Source organism: Telmatherina bonti (assembly GCF_933228915.1).
Source record: "Telmatherina bonti genome assembly, chromosome: 11".
Lineage (NCBI taxonomy): Eukaryota > Metazoa > Chordata > Actinopteri > Atheriniformes > Telmatherinidae > Telmatherina > Telmatherina bonti.
In genome coordinates, this window is record NC_136629.1 from 33924557 (window position 1) to 33941178 (window position 16622).

The window sequence follows — 16622 nt, forward strand, 5'->3', positions numbered from 1 at the left end:
AAGCTGGAGCCTATCCCAGCTGGCTTTGGGCGACAGGCAGGGTACATCCTGGACAGGTCGCCAGTACTTTGTAGGGACACAGAGTTGATTTTTAGACCAAATAGGTGAAATTGGGTAATTTCTCAGGGCACACCTGATAATCTCTCACGGCACACTAGTGTGCCATGGCACAGTGGTTGAAAAACACTGCCTCACACATTAAAATAAAGAAATATCACACAAACACAAAAGACAAAAAAAAAAAAAAAAAACTCAAATCATTTGTCTTGTCTGATTTTCCCCTCTGTCCTTCATTCTCCATTCTGTGACTTGGTTATTACTGGAAAATCCTTTGGAAGACAAATAATTTTCCAAAGGCCCTGCAGGGGTCTGTAGGGCATACCCTCCCTTTTGGCTGATTGCACGTGGGATAGGCTTCAGCCCCAGCCCTGTAGTGCAACAAGCAGCAGAGGTGGCAATTCCTGGTCCAGAAAGTAAAAGTCCTGCTATGTTTTTGGATCTACCTGTACATTTAGAACAGGTGTTTTCACTGACAGCAACTTTCTGGATCAGGAATTGCCACCTCTGATAAGCAGGTACTGACAATGGATGGATGGGTTCCTGAAATGGACTTTGATAAGAAGATCAGGATGAGATAAAACTTGCTGGGGAACTACAGGGTGAAATACTCAGGGGGGGGCAAAGTTCATCCCATCTACCATCCTGCAACTTTTTGATGTAACCCTTGTCCAACAAATATGAATCACACACAGTACATTAACAATAAAGTATTTAGTTTTTCACAAGGGCGCTGTGCACCCATCTGACAGAAATAATTAAAAAGCAGTAAGCCATAATAAAATAATAGTCTGAGGCAGTGGTGTCACAGTTCATACTGAACTGATTTTTTTAATGACAACTCCAAAGAAAGGATTTTTCACTTTGTTCCATGACTATTCTATTCTACAGTCATTTGGCATGTGCTTTTATCAGAAGCAACTTACATGTGAGAAGTGATCAATTAACCATAGGAATTGACCGATCACACATAATGTGGGTAGGAGAAAGCCAGTGTACACAGAAAGGCCACTGTTCAAACCTCCCCCCACCCAAGGCTGCAATGCTAACCACTACACCCCCATGCAGCCCATACTACTAGACTATTACCTCACTTGCTGTCTCCTTTTGTCCTCTTCTAGCATCTCTGGTGGGAGGGACTAAGATGAATCACTGAACTGTGTGCAAACTGAGAGATGGAAACCAAGGCTAAGTGAGACTCAACCAGAAACTAAGCAGATGTGTGTGTTTTGTTTTTTTTTTTTTTACAAAGATTTTGCAGAATTTTCACTACTTGTTTGTTTTTTCTTGTTGGATTTTTGCCTTGTGTCCAGTTTTGGCAGTCCGGCATCTATTTGTTCTGCTTTTGGTCATTTATTATGTTTTTTTAAGCAGTTAACATCTCTACCACTTCTCCATTTCAGTTCTGCAATACTTCTTCCTTGGCTTCCTGAGCCTCCAGATTTCTCACTAATGGACTTCTTCAGGTAATCTGTCCATGTTTTAATGACTTTCAGACAGGAAACCAGTCATTAACTTGATGATAAGACATTTTAATATACACTGCTTTGTGTTTTCCTTTCTATCAGGTTTCTCAAAAAGGAACCACATGCTTAAGAAAACTTTTACAGCTCATCCTTCCAATGCGTCGTTTCTTTTTACATCAAAATTAAAAGGCTTCGAGTGTTTTAACAGAAGTCTTTTTATAATAAGTCTTTGCAACCACGTTCCAGTCTTGCGGTTTCGAAGAAGCACTTGTTCCCTTGTTTGATGCACTGTGGTAGGTGCATTTTTAAAGCACAGTTGAAATGACAAATATTACAGTGTTGGAACTTTGCTAAAACTTGCAGTGAGCAGATTCCTCTCTTACAGCTCCCCACTCATGAGCCCTCCTGGTTGCTCTCTTCCAGCAGATCCATGAGTGTCTCCTGGTTGGAGAATTCCTGCAGGGAGCAGTTCATATCATCTAGCAGATCTTCTCCCAGCAGGAAGCTCTTGACATCATGTACAGTCATGCCAATGCGGTGGTCTGTGATACGATCCTGGGGAAAGTTGTAGGTTCGAATCTTCTCTGATCTACCTTTGGTGCCAATCTGGAAGAGACAACTTTCAGTGTTTATTGACAGTTGAAACATCATCTATCTAAATTTTGTAAAGTTTCTTTTTCCTTTTTTGGATAAAAAATTAAACCAAATACATCAAACATCCTGTATCTTTGATAATAAATGTTAACACATGCATATTTCCAGTTGCAGTTGGACTAACTCCATTAGCTTTTTTCCCCTCTGAACAGATCTCACCTGAATTTTGCGCTGGTTGTAGCGCTTACTTGTCTCTTCCTCCAGCTTCATGCTGTACAGTTTTGCTCTCAAAGCCTTCATTGCTTTCTCTCTGTTCTTTAGTTGGGAGCGCTCCTGTTGGCACTCTGCAACAACACCTAAATAAAAAAAATCAAAAGCAAAATTCAAACAAAAGAAAAACTGATGACCAGATCTTTACAGGCCTCCACTCTGACTTGGACTCATTTTACAGCTTTTGCATCAAACAAAGACCAGAAAATAACTTTAAAATCTACACAACTGTAGAAAGATGCACATTTATAAAAATAAAAATCAAATTAAAAATTACTGAACGCATTTTTTATTATATGTAAACATAATGTTATTTAATGCCTGGACATTATTGAGACAATGCAACACAATTTGCAGAAACCACTCCGCCCCCATTTTAACTTTAGAGAATGCTGGGCTCTCTAACGCGTGATGCACGCTGTGCAATCCTCTCATGCAGTTGCTTTTGTGTAAAAACCAAACAGGCCTGAAGAGTTTAGATGGAAGTCAAATGAGCAAAACCCCACTTTGTGGCAAATTAAATGAAAATGCATATCGGCTTGAGCTGTGGGAACAAAAACATTGTCTGCATGACGTCTGCTCAAGTTTAGATCATAACAGCCAAGCTACTGTAAGCGAGTTGGTAACTGGAAAATATTTCTATACACACTGTAGTCATCATTTTAGTCATTTAACAGTCTATCGGTTCATAAAAAGCATTTAGACATTCAGAGTATGTGGTTCTCTTCACTATTGCAAAATCTTGTCACACAGTTTGGCCTGCAGTAAACATCTAAGATGCTAAAAATCACAGTATTTCAACTTTTCTGGCATTGAAGCTGTCTGTAGTCCAAACAAAACGTATCCAAAGGCACTTTCAAACAGGAAAATTAACTGTTTCCTGCTTAACAAGCTAACTCCTTTTTAAGAGTAAGACTGCTCAAACAGAATAAAAACCAGGAAGGGTAACTTTCTGTCAACAGTTCAGGTGTAAGGGGTAAAAAATAAAGACAGCCAATTGCCATTTTTACTTTATAACTTATTGTACATAAAGTAAAACATCTCAGAGCATAAAAAGCTCTGATGCACAGTGTGTTTAATCTGCAGTACCACGATGTGTTTCCAGTTTTTACCTGTTGGAAGATGAACTATTCTAACTGCGCTGTCTGTTGTGTTGACATGTTGACCTCCAGCTCCACTTGCTCTCTTTGTTTCTATCTTCAGGTCCTTTGGGTTTATTGTGAAAGAGATCTAAAAAGAGCATGAAAAGTAAACAGCAGCTGAGCAACAGAACAAACACTCAGCTGTAGAGCAAACTTGTTTTGCTGGCTGAAATGGGGTCGTATTAACAGCCAGTGACTTCTACCATTTAACTACTTTCTGCAGCCATACCTCAGTGGGTTGAGGCAGCACAGCCACAGTCATGGTACTGGTGTGCATCCGGCCCTGTTTTTCAGTCTTGGGAACCCTCTGAACTCGATGAACTCCTGCTTCAAATTTCATCTTCTTGTAGCTCTGAAGACCGCTGATACTGGCAGATGCGTGACGAAGTCCACCTGGATGCACGAGAACCGTTAGTACTAATCCTCAGTATTATTATTTAGGTAACTTCTACCTCAACTAAAATACTTTTCACAGCCTTAATGGACAATGTTGAAATAGGGCTGCAATTATTAAGTTTTACCTTCATAAAGGCATGATTATGTGAAATATTTGCCAAGTTGGTTTCAGAGCAAAGGCTCCCCCTTGTGTTTGTTACATGTTATTGCAATATTAATAGTTGAAAAGAAAGAAAGCCAAAATAAGGTAAGATCAAATCGAATATCATCACTTTCATTTTATTTGAGATACTAGATAAATAGCTAAACTCTTCATAACTTTAATGTGGAAAAACATCTGCATAAATTGAGTTGCATCAATATGTTTTTTTTTACCAAAATGTTTGAAAAGTTGCAAAAAGGTATTCCTAATGTCTTTCAAATATACTGTAAACTATAAAACCTTAATCTATATAATGACAATAATAATAAATATTTTTTAAAAAAAAAAAAGAAGAAGAATAAGAAAAATAACAATAATAATAAGAAGAATATTTATTAAATAGTTTACACTTGCAAAACAAATCTAAAACAAACTTTTTGGTGAAAGCAACAAAAACACAAAACACAAAATAATTGAAAAAGTAATGATGCAACAACAACAAATCATCTATTTTATTTAGGTTCAGAAGAGAAACCTTGTTTTCTCATTTTAATCTGTGGATGGATGAAAGACAGAAGCCTAAAATGACAGTTTACTGAAGTTGCGTAATTACAGAATGTAGCTGACCCTACTAAAAGGGCCAACTAATCTGCACTTCTCTTGATTTTATGTTCCTTAACAGAACCTTAATAGATATCCTTAATCAAGTAGCAGATACTAAATGACAAATAGTATTGACCAGTTAAACCTTTACTCAGTCATAATGAGAATTTCTGAATCCACTGACCTAGATCACTCGTCATATGTTCCAGGATGTCAAAGGACCAGCCGTGGTGCTGAGCGAAGCCCTGATACATGTCGAACACCTTCACAGCAGAGAGGACCGAGCAGTAGCATGTGAATATATAGAAACTGTGAAAACATTCTTTTCTTGGTGCTTCATCAGACTTCAACTGTTTTTTGCAATAATAAATTTGACACAAGTCAACATGTAAACATGCAAATTGTTATTAAAATATGTACATATAACAGGGCAATGGTTTTAAATAACATCAAGACACATCAACAAAATATACATTAATGTTTGATCAGACCTCAGCAGTGAACAGCATTGCCTCTTGACCCCCAACACCAGCAGTGACTTCCAAAACGAGGTCGCTCAGATCTGCCTCCTCCTCAGGGATCAACAGATCCAGGATCTGATTGGGGAAGCATTGATGATTTACAAAAACATTAGGGCAACAAATAATACTGGAAAGTCTTTTTTAATGACCTTTGATGTCTTGATGCAGTATCTAGTCAGAAAATCAAATGTCTTACCTTCTGTCTTAGATTGTTAATATCCTGCAAACAGGCTTCTCTTTCCTGCTCTGCCAGTTCTCGCAGGGCGGGATCATCATCTTTCAGAAAAGACAGAATCACACATTTAATATAAACCAGGGCTGTGACAATATGCTTTTGTCCCGATTCGATTCGATTTTTTTGGGTGCCAATTTGATTTAAATTGTGATTGTCACAATTATTTGATTTTTGCAGATTTTTGAAGATTAAAAAACAAAAAAAATGTATAAAGCTTTTTTTTGCTCGTCATTTTTCTTGATTTCAATGAGGAAAAAACAACAGAGTAGCCAGACCATCATTCTGCTGCTATAACGCACAAGAAGACAGGTAAAAAGATCAATAAAAATAACAAAAAATCCATTTTAAAATTGTGAAGTAAAAAATTCCAGATTTTTCGATTTGATTTTCCCACCCCTAATATAAACATATTCCTGTTTTAATTAATTGGCTAAAACCACTAATTTAACATCTGCTCTTGGAAAAACAAAAGCAGCTCTTAATAGTTAGAAATAGATTTATTCTTCCCAGCTCACCTTTCAGAAGCATTTCAGTCTCTGCGAGCTCTTTCTGTTTCTTGTCCAGTTCTCTGATGCTCTGGATGAGAGGAGCCAGCAGGGACACTTTGGTCCTCTTTGTCCTCATTTCATCTTCGCTGCTCTGATCTTCTGTTGCACTTCCAGTGACCGCTTGTAAACACTCATTGTACTCTGTCTCCATCATCTTCAGGTGCTCATGCAGAGACCTCTTTGCAAAAAGCTCATTCACAGACAGCAGCTTCACCATCAGCGGTGCACATGTATGAAGAGCTATTTTGCTTCTGCCACAGCCATGAATGACTTGTTTATGAACTGTTTTGGTGATGACATGTGGTGCTTTCTTAAAGCAGGAAAAACGCTCACTTCCTCTTAGAAAATGGTTAATAAACCTTCTGTAAGCCATTGTATTAAATAATCAGAGTGAAAAACTGAGTAGCAGTGAACTAATATATAACTTAACCACTGTTTGCTAGACGATGCTTCCATATAAAGTTTTAATATATTTAGTTGTTAATCACTGTTTTTCATTAGCTATTCTAAGATAAATTTAATACACAGTAATGACATTCTTAAATCCAGCTTATATATATATATATATCACTATTTTTGTCATATTTCATATTTAATGATTAAGTCATGTCAGCAACTAACCATTACCGCTAAAACATAATAACAGACTCAAAACATTATTCTTTAAAATCCTGTCATTAAGGTGAACTGTTTATCTGTGATATAGTAATAAAGAGAAGATTGTTAACTTGGAAAAATAAAACAATTTAACAGTAAATAAAACTCTTTGCTGATATGCGATCCAAAAGGAGTCAGCGCCTTCGTTTACGTTTTCCTGTTTGTCGAAAACATTGCCGTAGAGTTAAATAAAGATATTTAATTCATAGTTTGTTTTACATCTCTCTAATAAAAGACTTAGAAAGTATAAAATACTGATCTTTTACCACCTTGTTGACGGGCGCAGACATATTGACTACGTAGCGCACGCGCAGTGACTATATATCTTCTTCGTGGGTAAAGCAGGTCAACATCTTGCTGACGTCTCATCGCGCCGCCATCTTGGATGGGTCTCTCATGCGCCTCCAATGCATTTATTTGTAAGGTGTTAGGCTCAACCACAACAATAACTTCACGAATATTTACCTGATTTTTCTCACAGTTTGGTCTCTTACAAAGGGCAGAGATATTTTTATTATACAGATTACTGTAAAACATTAAAAACAACGTGCGTTTATGCTAAAATATTTTTTATATGCTATTTAACTAAGACATAAGGTAGCCACTACATAAATAAATGTATATACTAACATGTTTGATTGTTTATTGATGCATTTGGATTTATCTATATATCTATCTTTATCTGGTTATATAAATTATTATCCAACCTTTGAAATGTAATTCCACATGATCTGCTTTCAATATTTCACCGAATACTGCAACCATATGCTGAACAAATTACGGGAATAGTTGCTGCTTTCTCTTGACTACGGTTGACTCTTTCTTTTATTTACATGTATTAATTTAATAATAATTCAATAAAAGAAGAGAGAAAGATTAAAAAGTTCCTGGATCCAAATGGTGATCCGGATCAGCACCAAAATTAAATCAGTTCTCCCCTTTCACATTTCCAACAAGTCCTGAAAATTTCATGAAAATCTGTCCATAACTTTCGTTATCTTGAACACAAACAGATAAAGCCGGTAAAAACTTAACCTCCGAGGTATCATGCCACCATATAAAACTCTCTTTGTGAAGCATTAATATATTTTTACATAAACACCTCATAGAAGTCAAATTTATCATTTGCATTTTAGTAGAATATTCACTGTGTTAACATTATTCATTAACCAGTTATGTAGAAAAGTGTTTTGTTAGTGTGTAATATATACACGTTGTTCCACAGAAAACAGTTATGTGGGGAAACTACGTCGACTCTGCAGCAAGACTAGAAAGCGAAGACCCATCCAATATGGCGGCCCCGCTGGTTCTCTCTCCAGCGCTCAATGATGCGTCTATGTATTTAAGATGTCTATGGTCCACATGCTGTCTTGCTGTATGACCGCATAAAGTCGGTATTTTACTTTTTACTTGTTTATTTTCAGTATTGTCTCTAGATTGGATAATCTTTTTCGAGACAGTTATTACAAGCTCTGAGCCTGATTTTACTGTAAAGTAATTAACAAAAATGTGAAGGCTCAAAAACTAATGACACCAAATGATTTGACAGAGAAAAACTTAAAAAAAAAAAATAAAAAAAAAATAAAAAAATTCATATTTGTTTTTATATGTATTTAGCCACCCTTTAACTTTTTTTTATTATTATTATTGTGGCAGTGACATGTTTCCTTTATCTCTGCATGTGCTGGTACATAAAAACACATTCGACAACCTGTGCAATGACTTTCTTCATGTTTTGCCAAATGTATGGTAATATATTAGTTTCAATTGTTAACCCTATTTCTAAATCAATAAACATGCTGAATCATTGCCACATGCGTCTCTGTACATTGTGCTTTTAATGAAACTTGTGACAAGATACTTTTTGTCAAAGCAGTTCCCATATGTATGTCCTTTAAATAAATTAAAAGCATGTGTAAAAATTATGTCGTACAACAGTAAGGGATTTCTAAATGATATTTGACCCGCTACTATAGATTTACTTTCTCTCTTAGTTTTTAGGAATTTAGACACAACAAGAATGTAAAAATGATAGCAAGAACAATTAAGGCTATTTACATTTTGACCCACTGGCCAAATGAAATGAGACAGGAAACAAACATCATGAAGTCATCTTTCCTGTCTGCAACTGAAATGACTGTGTAGACTTGTAAATTTACCTTTGAAAAGAAGACATGACAGATGGTACGGATAATCGTTAAATTAGCATAAAGTACTTCAATATGCAAAGTTGTTCTACAAACTTCTATTTCACTGAGTCTTTTTTTATATAATTTGTTCTACATTTACTAACCTTCATTGTATATTTCTAACCAACATACTCATTACATCTTAACACAGTTTAGTAATTACTTTGGCAATAAGTGCAAAAGATAAAATTAAATAACATCTGCATTTCCAAAATCCATCCCCCAAAACTTCCTTGGTGTTTGGTTTCAGTGAAAGAGACACTTCACACATTCCAGCTAGGGGCGTGAAATTCTGCATATACAGCTGTCTTAGATCACTTTTTCTTCTTCTTTTTTGCCATGCAAGAGTTGCCAACAACAGTTTATAATTGCAATTGCTTAGTCTTTTTTTTTCATTCATTCATTGTCTGAACCGCTTATTCCAATTCAGGGTCGCGGGGAAGCTGGAGCCTATCCCAGCTGGCTTTGGGCGACAGGCAGGGTACACCCTGGACAGCTTGCCAGTCCATCGCAGGGCCACACAGAGAGATGAACAACAACTCATGCTCACACTCATTCCTAGGGGCAATTTAGAGTGGCCAATTAACCTAACATGCATGTCTTTGGATGGTGGGAGGAAGCTGGAGTACCTGGAGAGAACCCATGCATACATGGGGAGAACATGCAAACTCCACACAGAAAGGCCACTGACCAAACCCCTCCCCAGCCAAGGATTGAACCAGTGACCTTCTTGCTGTGAGGCCACAGTGCTAACCACTGTTCCACCGTGCAGCCCTTAAAGTCTTTTTTTTAAATTTTTTTTTTTTTTTATGAATGATTGATAAAACCCAGACAATGAATCTTAGTCTTTTTTTTATGAAGAATTGACAAAAATTGACAGAATTGACAAAAATCAGACGATAATTCTTGTGTTATCTGTGCTGTTAAACCTCACAAATGTTTCCTGCCTCCTCCAAAGAAAACATGCTTATGTCTATCAGGCTTTCAGAGACCAAAGAAAAAAAAAAAGTATAGCAGCATGTAGAAGCTTTGTAAATTTATATTACAACATGATACAATGTTTACTGTTTGTTGTTCCTACAAATTACCTTCCAACAAGATGGTAGAAACCAAAAGTAAATTTAGGTGAGATATTTGGCAAATCACTCCTCTGCGACAATTAAATTTGATTTTATCTATGAAAATGCACATACATGTTGGAATTTTAAGTGTAATCTATAATATGTCAATATCAATTACAATTATATATGTTGTCAATGAACATTTATTATTACTGAAATTAGCAAGTGGAATTTTTTCAAATAGAAAAAAGAGTCCTATCATTTAAAGTTGTGGCAATGTGCATCCCTGTTTATTTCCTGATCTTTAAAAATATCTGCTGCAATTGGACAAGATTAAATGAAATTAGATAAATACCATTTTCATCATTAGGAATAAATGCCACTTTTTAAGGAAACATATCTTTAAAAAAAACATAGTTAAAGCAAGCATAAAGTTGGTAACTTTTAAAAGGGTTTATGTGCCGATTATTTATTTCTTTTATTAAGTTTTTGAAAAATTATTACATGAGTCAGTTTTTACAAAGTGTAATCATGAACATGATCATTAAAAAGGAACAACAACAAATAAATTAAACAGTATAATACAAGGGGAATCAACTAGTGATGTAGTTGTATAGTTTGCACAGATGTATGGTTTTAGTAAGTTTTAGGTTAGTACAGATCAATTTTTGGATCACATGAAAATAAGTACATAGATCAATTTTTTGGAAGAGAGAAAAAGGGGGCTTTTTTTCCCCACACATTTCATTTTATGTATGTGAAACTTACATGTGCCTATTAATGCTTAGCTGTGAAGGACATTTTCAGCCATCTTTTCAAGTCAGATAAGAAAAAGCTTAAAAATGCTCACAGTGACAAAACTCAGTGATATCACAAAGTTATATACAGAGATGTACAGTTTTGCACATATTTATTCATACCCTTTCATTAAAGAAGGAAAAAAACAGCTGTCTGTAAAATAGGCTGAAATTGACTAAAGTAATAATACATAAAAAAAATTATGAAAATCATTACACTATTTTCTAATTCTGATTCAATAGAAATGTATATTTTTAAAGCAAACAAATAAGATAATTTATTACATATTACATTACTCATAAACTAATATTTTGTTGAAAATCCTTTAATGTTTCCGCTACAGTCAGGTGTTTTCTGTTCCTCCCAGTCAGACTTTTGTACCTGTTGACAGGTATTTTGTCCCACTGTTCAACAGAAAAGTGCTCTAATTTGTCCAGGACCAATTTGTTTGGGTTTTTTTTTTTTTTTTTTTTTTTTTTTTTTTTCTGTCTTCAACTCAATCAAATGAAAAAAAACAGTGTCTTATATTACTAAATTATATTTTTTGCAAATTTTTAGTTATTGTTCCTTTTTTTAAGTCTCCAGTTATTTGAGTGACTGTTGTCAATTCAGCCTTTTCTTTAATGAGAGGGTATGAATACCACAACTGCACAACTGTATAAAGTAGAAGTAGAAATCCTGTCCGGCAGCACTTTTCAACCAGTTACTAAACCAGGTGAATTTAAGTAGCTCAGCTCCACTGCAGGTAGATGAGCCTGTTAGTGAAAACACCTAGAATAGCTACGTTTTAAATCCACAGACAGTGGGTCCATTTTTATCCACTGTGTTTCCCATCGACTGACAAACTTGTAGGACCACGTCGATTACGGGATAACGTCACGACAGTTGCAGTCAAATCTCATTGGTCGAGGCTTTAAAGGGGGGCAAACAATCCCTGAGCGTTGATTGGTTTGCGCCTTTTGCGCACGGATTTCAAATGAGACTCCGCATCTGGCGGACTTTCAGTCAGTCATAGAGCATTTAACGTTGCCGTAGCAAGGCTCTGCTGAGAAGAAGCTTCGCTGTAAGGAGGGAAATTTTTATCTACCCGAATTTTTCCTAAAGACGATAAGGTGAGAATCTTTAGGCTAATCAATATCCACCAGACTTTACATTTTCCTCTTTATTATTCAGCTTTGTCAGCAAATATGGCAACTCGGATTGGTTTTAATAGTCAACTGATTTGCAGAAATAAATTAATGTTAACAATAATAGCTCAGTAAATTAAGACATCACGTTGTGCAGGCAGAGAACTTTGTGTAGCTTCATGCAAACTTTTACATTTAACTAAGCTACTTAGTTACCAGCTACATACAGTACGCTTTACCAGGTAAATAATAGTTGTTAGCTATATCATGTTGTTTTAATATATTAAAACACCAATCATGTATCTATTAATGTGCATGGGAACCTAAATAAAATGGATATTTTTTTTAAAATTATGTAAAAGGGAAGGATGGATGGATGCATCTTCACGTCATCGTTATCTTTCCGCCAAATCCACATCGCGCCAAAATCAAATATCAGTCCTAAAAAATAATCAACTTACAGGTTAAATAATAAGCTCAACATGTTTATTAGCTACATAGATATAAACCAGATAGATTTACCCCTTTATGTCAACTTTGTGTAAACTTTTATGTGAAGTGTAGCTTAGTCTAGCTTTTTAAGAGGTCGTGCTGCGTGGATGGTTCCGCTCACATTCAGTAAATGAAACTTAACAAAACTCCTGCTTTGCCACTTTTTTCCGCAGAAAACTATATTCATCAGACTGTGCATGTTTAACTGGAAGACAGTTACCATGAAATATCGTTTCTACGAGGCTGCAATGGACATCGCAAAGGAAAAAAGCTCTGCTGCTCTGGAGTCCAAGGTGCTTCACCTCAAAGCTTCCCCCGTGAAGGAACCCACCCCCATCAAACCTCAGTTCCCCACTCCAGCATCGACCACGGTGTTATTCTCGACCAAGAACAACACCAGAACAGTCCACGACAAGGAAAACAGTGCCAGCAGGGATCATGAAGGGACCCTGGATGAGGTGTTTGAGGACAGTGGCTATCTCTCATTGCATAACAGTCAGATTTATGAGAACCATGTGGATGAAGAGAAAGATCAAGTTCTGGGGAAACCCACAGCAATGCTGTTTTCTTCTGCTTCAAAATCTCAAGAAAAGATAGTTTTATCTTCCTCTAAGTGTCAAGGAGGGGCTAAATCCATTCATCCAGTGTCTTTGTTTAATACTCCTGTGGAAAAGCAGAGAAGGTTTGCTCAATCATCAACCCCTTCCACCACACACAGCGACGTCAGTCTGCCCATTCTGAAGTTCCAGCAGACTGTGTGTGAGGAACTTGCAAAAAGCTACAAGAAGAATAAGCGGTAAGATGAGATCCTTTCATCATATCTTTTAAAAATAAAAATAAATGTTAAAGAAAATGCACATTGAAAGATGAATATTCTTGGTGAATGGTGCAAATGTTGACAAATCTTTCTTATGTTGAGATGTTTTAACACTTAACATTGTTCAAAGTAAAAACAGCAGCTAAAACAGCTTCTTGGTGCTTCATTTTACTGGTTGGTTTTCCTTTTAGGTATGACTGGAGCATCGTCTCAAAGGTAGCAGAGGATCATGTTTTGGATCGCGTGATTGGACGTCAGATGGGCCTGGAGTATGTAGACATATTTCCATCTCTGCTGTCCAGGAATATGAAAACCATCTTAACACTGATCCTCTCCCTGCTGGGTGACATGGACCTCATTAGGTAAGTTAAAGCTTGTTCACCATCCAGACAAAAAGTTGACCAACAAGTATGTCAAAGGGTGCAAGTTGATTGTTATTAACAACAGCTGATAAGAAAACGAGCAGGAAATTCAGGCTAGATGAGAGATAACTACTACTGGCACCCAGTGTGTGTACTATTGTGAAAGTTGTGGTCACTAAAAGTGTGTGTGTGTGGAAATGGAAGCTTGGAAGTTCTACCTTTTTTACTTGATGATTTTGCTTTCGTCTTGTCTGCAGTGCATTCATATGTCAGTGTGTTTCTCCACAGCTGTAAACAAGTAAGCAGAACGTGGAGGAAGATCATCTGTGAGGATGCAGCAGCTCTGAGCCGGTGTCTGCAAGCTGAGGAGGCACTCAGGGTGAGCAAACGGACCACGCAATAATCACACTGGATCTAAGAAACTTTTATTAATCTCCTCGGGGGGTGTATTTGCCACCTTACATCACATTCATTCAGACTGGAAACAGAAGCACGAGTTAAAAGAAAGCGGATTCTGGGTTAGCAGGTTTTGACGGTTACAGTGCATGTGTGGTCCTCGTCTACATTTCTTTTAGTTCTAACGTGTTTAACTTTTTTAGGAATCAAGGAACTCTCTGAGACATAGAGCTTGTGGTTTGACGAGAGATTTGACTGGGTCCAGGATGGTGTTTTCCTGCATACAGGCTCTGGCCTCCTCAAGCTCCTCACCTTCCTCATCTGCACCTAGCAGATGTACTACTCCCTCTCAGAAAGGCAGCTTGCCCAACACTCACAATACACGTTTCGATGAATACATGCAGGTGAGTGCCGTTACTTTTTACACTTAACTGGTTTAAAAAAAACAAAAACAAACTACAAATAACTCACCATAACTTTCTAAGATTCATAGGATTCAGAAAAAAGGGACAAAATATCTGTTATTTAGGTTGAGTGCAGATAAACGTGATCGCTTGAATTTCTCTGTTTCCATGTCCAGGCTGCCAGAAAGCTGAAAGCACACCAGTCTCTGCGTCCCTGTAAACGTTGTGGCTCACCGGCGACTCATATCCCAGAGATCCAGAGGGCCACATGCAATCGCTCCAGTTGTCGCTTTGACTTCTGCACCCGCTGTCAAGAACCTTTTCACGACTCGAGCCCCTGCAGAACTGTGCAGCCTCGTTCCAGTATCTCATCTGGCAGGACGACCACCATCGTACCGGGAAGCACTCGCAGCAAGAGGAGCGTCAAGCGGTTGTGATGAAGATGAATTTGGGGTTCTTAAATTTTTTTTCTTCAAAAGCTCGACTGGGTTGGGTCATTTAAGCTGCAGCTGAATTTCCTCTGCCTGAACTTTCACCTGCTTACAATGTTGAATAGAGCATTATAAAGAGACTGAGAAGAAACTGCTGAATTGCATAAGGGAAGCACTTCTACCACTGCTGGGACAGAAAATGGCATCTGGATAAAAAACTTTGTTGCCTCTGAGCAACAGAAACATCTGATTTTTACATATAAAAAAGAGACTGATATACTTAAAATAAGTTTTAAGATGTTTTTAAATTTAAATGTGTCACTTTTAAGTATTTTTTTTAAAATATATTTTTTAAATAAATGTTTATCTCAGGAAGTGTGTTCATATTTACTGTATTTGTGCATGTAAATAGACTTTTCATGAAACTTGTACTTTTTGTGGTTATTCATCATTTTATCACAGTTAACATTTTCACAGCTCGATGTATCTGACTCACAAAATTAATTACTTTTTGCAAATTAAAAGGGAAGTCCATATTCCAATAGCTACTACTACTGCTACCACTTTCACTTGTATTTCTAAGGACAACAAACTTACATTAAGAAAGTTGGTTGATAGATCGACCTTACCAATGATTTATTTTGTAATTAAAAAAAACCTATATTAGAACTAGGACAAATATATATAATATAAAGTGTGTGTGTATGTATGTATGTATGTGTATATATATATATATATATATATATATATATATATATATATATATATATATATATATATATATATATATATATATATATAATGTGTGTGTGTGTGTGTGTGTGTGTGTAAAAAGAGTATATATGCAACATGTAAAAATTCCTTATATTTGACATGCTTGCCAGTCCAGCCAATGTGAAAAATGGGACTTTTTAAATGGGCACCTTGCATATTATTTTGAACTATAATCGTTTTATGTATTATTGGACCAGGCTGCAAGGTGAAGGTTGCTGCTTCTTATGTGGGGATTTTCTGGCTTCCTCCAATGGTCCAAAAACATGCACGTCATATGAACTGGTTCTCAGTTGTCCCTAGAGCTGAGAGTAAGCTGTTGTTTGTAACGGACAGGTAATCTGTCCAGGATGTACCCTGCCTGTGGTCTGAAAGCAGCTAACGAGGTTCAGTTCTTGTGTGGATCAAGAAAGTGGATGGATTTCTCTGACCGGGCCTGTATTAATGTTTGGAACACTAGAGGGCACCATCTTTTCTTCTAACTTCACTTCCTTTGCTGATTTGGTTTCAGAGAAACATCACACAGAAAACCTTCAGGGAAAAAAAACCCAGCACATTTTCCATGTCTCCTAAATAATTACTATAAAACAGACCTGGTTTTAATATATATCTGAGTGATGAGGACAGAAACTATTTGGTAGAAAAGGAACACAAAAAAGTGTCTTATGGGGCAGAAGATTTTTGTGAGATATAAATAGATAGGTGCAATATTGGACTGAAAGCCTGTTTCACATACAGAAGCAGGAGGATCATTACCATCCAGGTACAGTGAGACAAAAAGGTGGGTGCTGTACTATTCATGCTTGAAAATGACAAAAAAAAAAAAAAAAAAAAAAAGACCTCAGCATCTACTAAAGATCTCTTATGTACGTGTAGCCAGTCATGCAATGCTGCAGCTTTTGGATATTTTAATGTAATCGTTCTTTATACAGTTTATATCCACAAGGAAATGATAGTTATTTATGTTTATTCTTCTACACCAACAGGTTTCGGATGTGGCTGGCCAGAGAGGTTTATTCATCCCAGTTTCTGCTTTGTATTGTCTTTTACTGGAACACTGTCCCAACATATATTGTCTCAACTAGCTTTAAATAAAGCTAAAATTTATGCTATATATGAAACAATACTCTTCAACATCTCCTC

General features: G+C 36.6%; 2 protein-coding genes across 2 annotated transcripts; one reads left to right on the forward strand and one right to left on the reverse strand.

Moving 5' to 3' along the window:
- Positions 1-1654: 1654 nt before the first annotated feature.
- On the reverse strand, positions 1655-6906 carry mtrf1l (mitochondrial translational release factor 1-like). The gene is made up of 8 exons (XM_079248335.1): positions 5942-6906; positions 5388-5467; positions 5162-5266; positions 4855-4933; positions 3759-3922; positions 3500-3617; positions 2337-2473; positions 1655-2129 (listed from the first exon to the last, which is right to left on the reverse strand). The coding sequence occupies exons 1-8, from the start codon at positions 6345-6347 to the stop codon at positions 1917-1919; spliced, it is 1302 nt and encodes a 433-aa protein (XP_079104461.1). The 5' UTR covers positions 6348-6906; the 3' UTR covers positions 1655-1916.
- Positions 6907-12519: 5613 nt separating this feature from the next.
- On the forward strand, positions 12520-14714 carry fbxo5 (F-box protein 5; the record flags this gene model as incomplete). The annotated part of the gene is made up of 5 exons (XM_079248835.1): positions 12520-13094; positions 13307-13477; positions 13766-13856; positions 14077-14277; positions 14454-14714. The coding sequence occupies 5 exons, from the start codon at positions 12520-12522 to the stop codon at positions 14712-14714; spliced, it is 1299 nt and encodes a 432-aa protein (XP_079104961.1).
- Positions 14715-16622: the final 1908 nt, after the last annotated feature.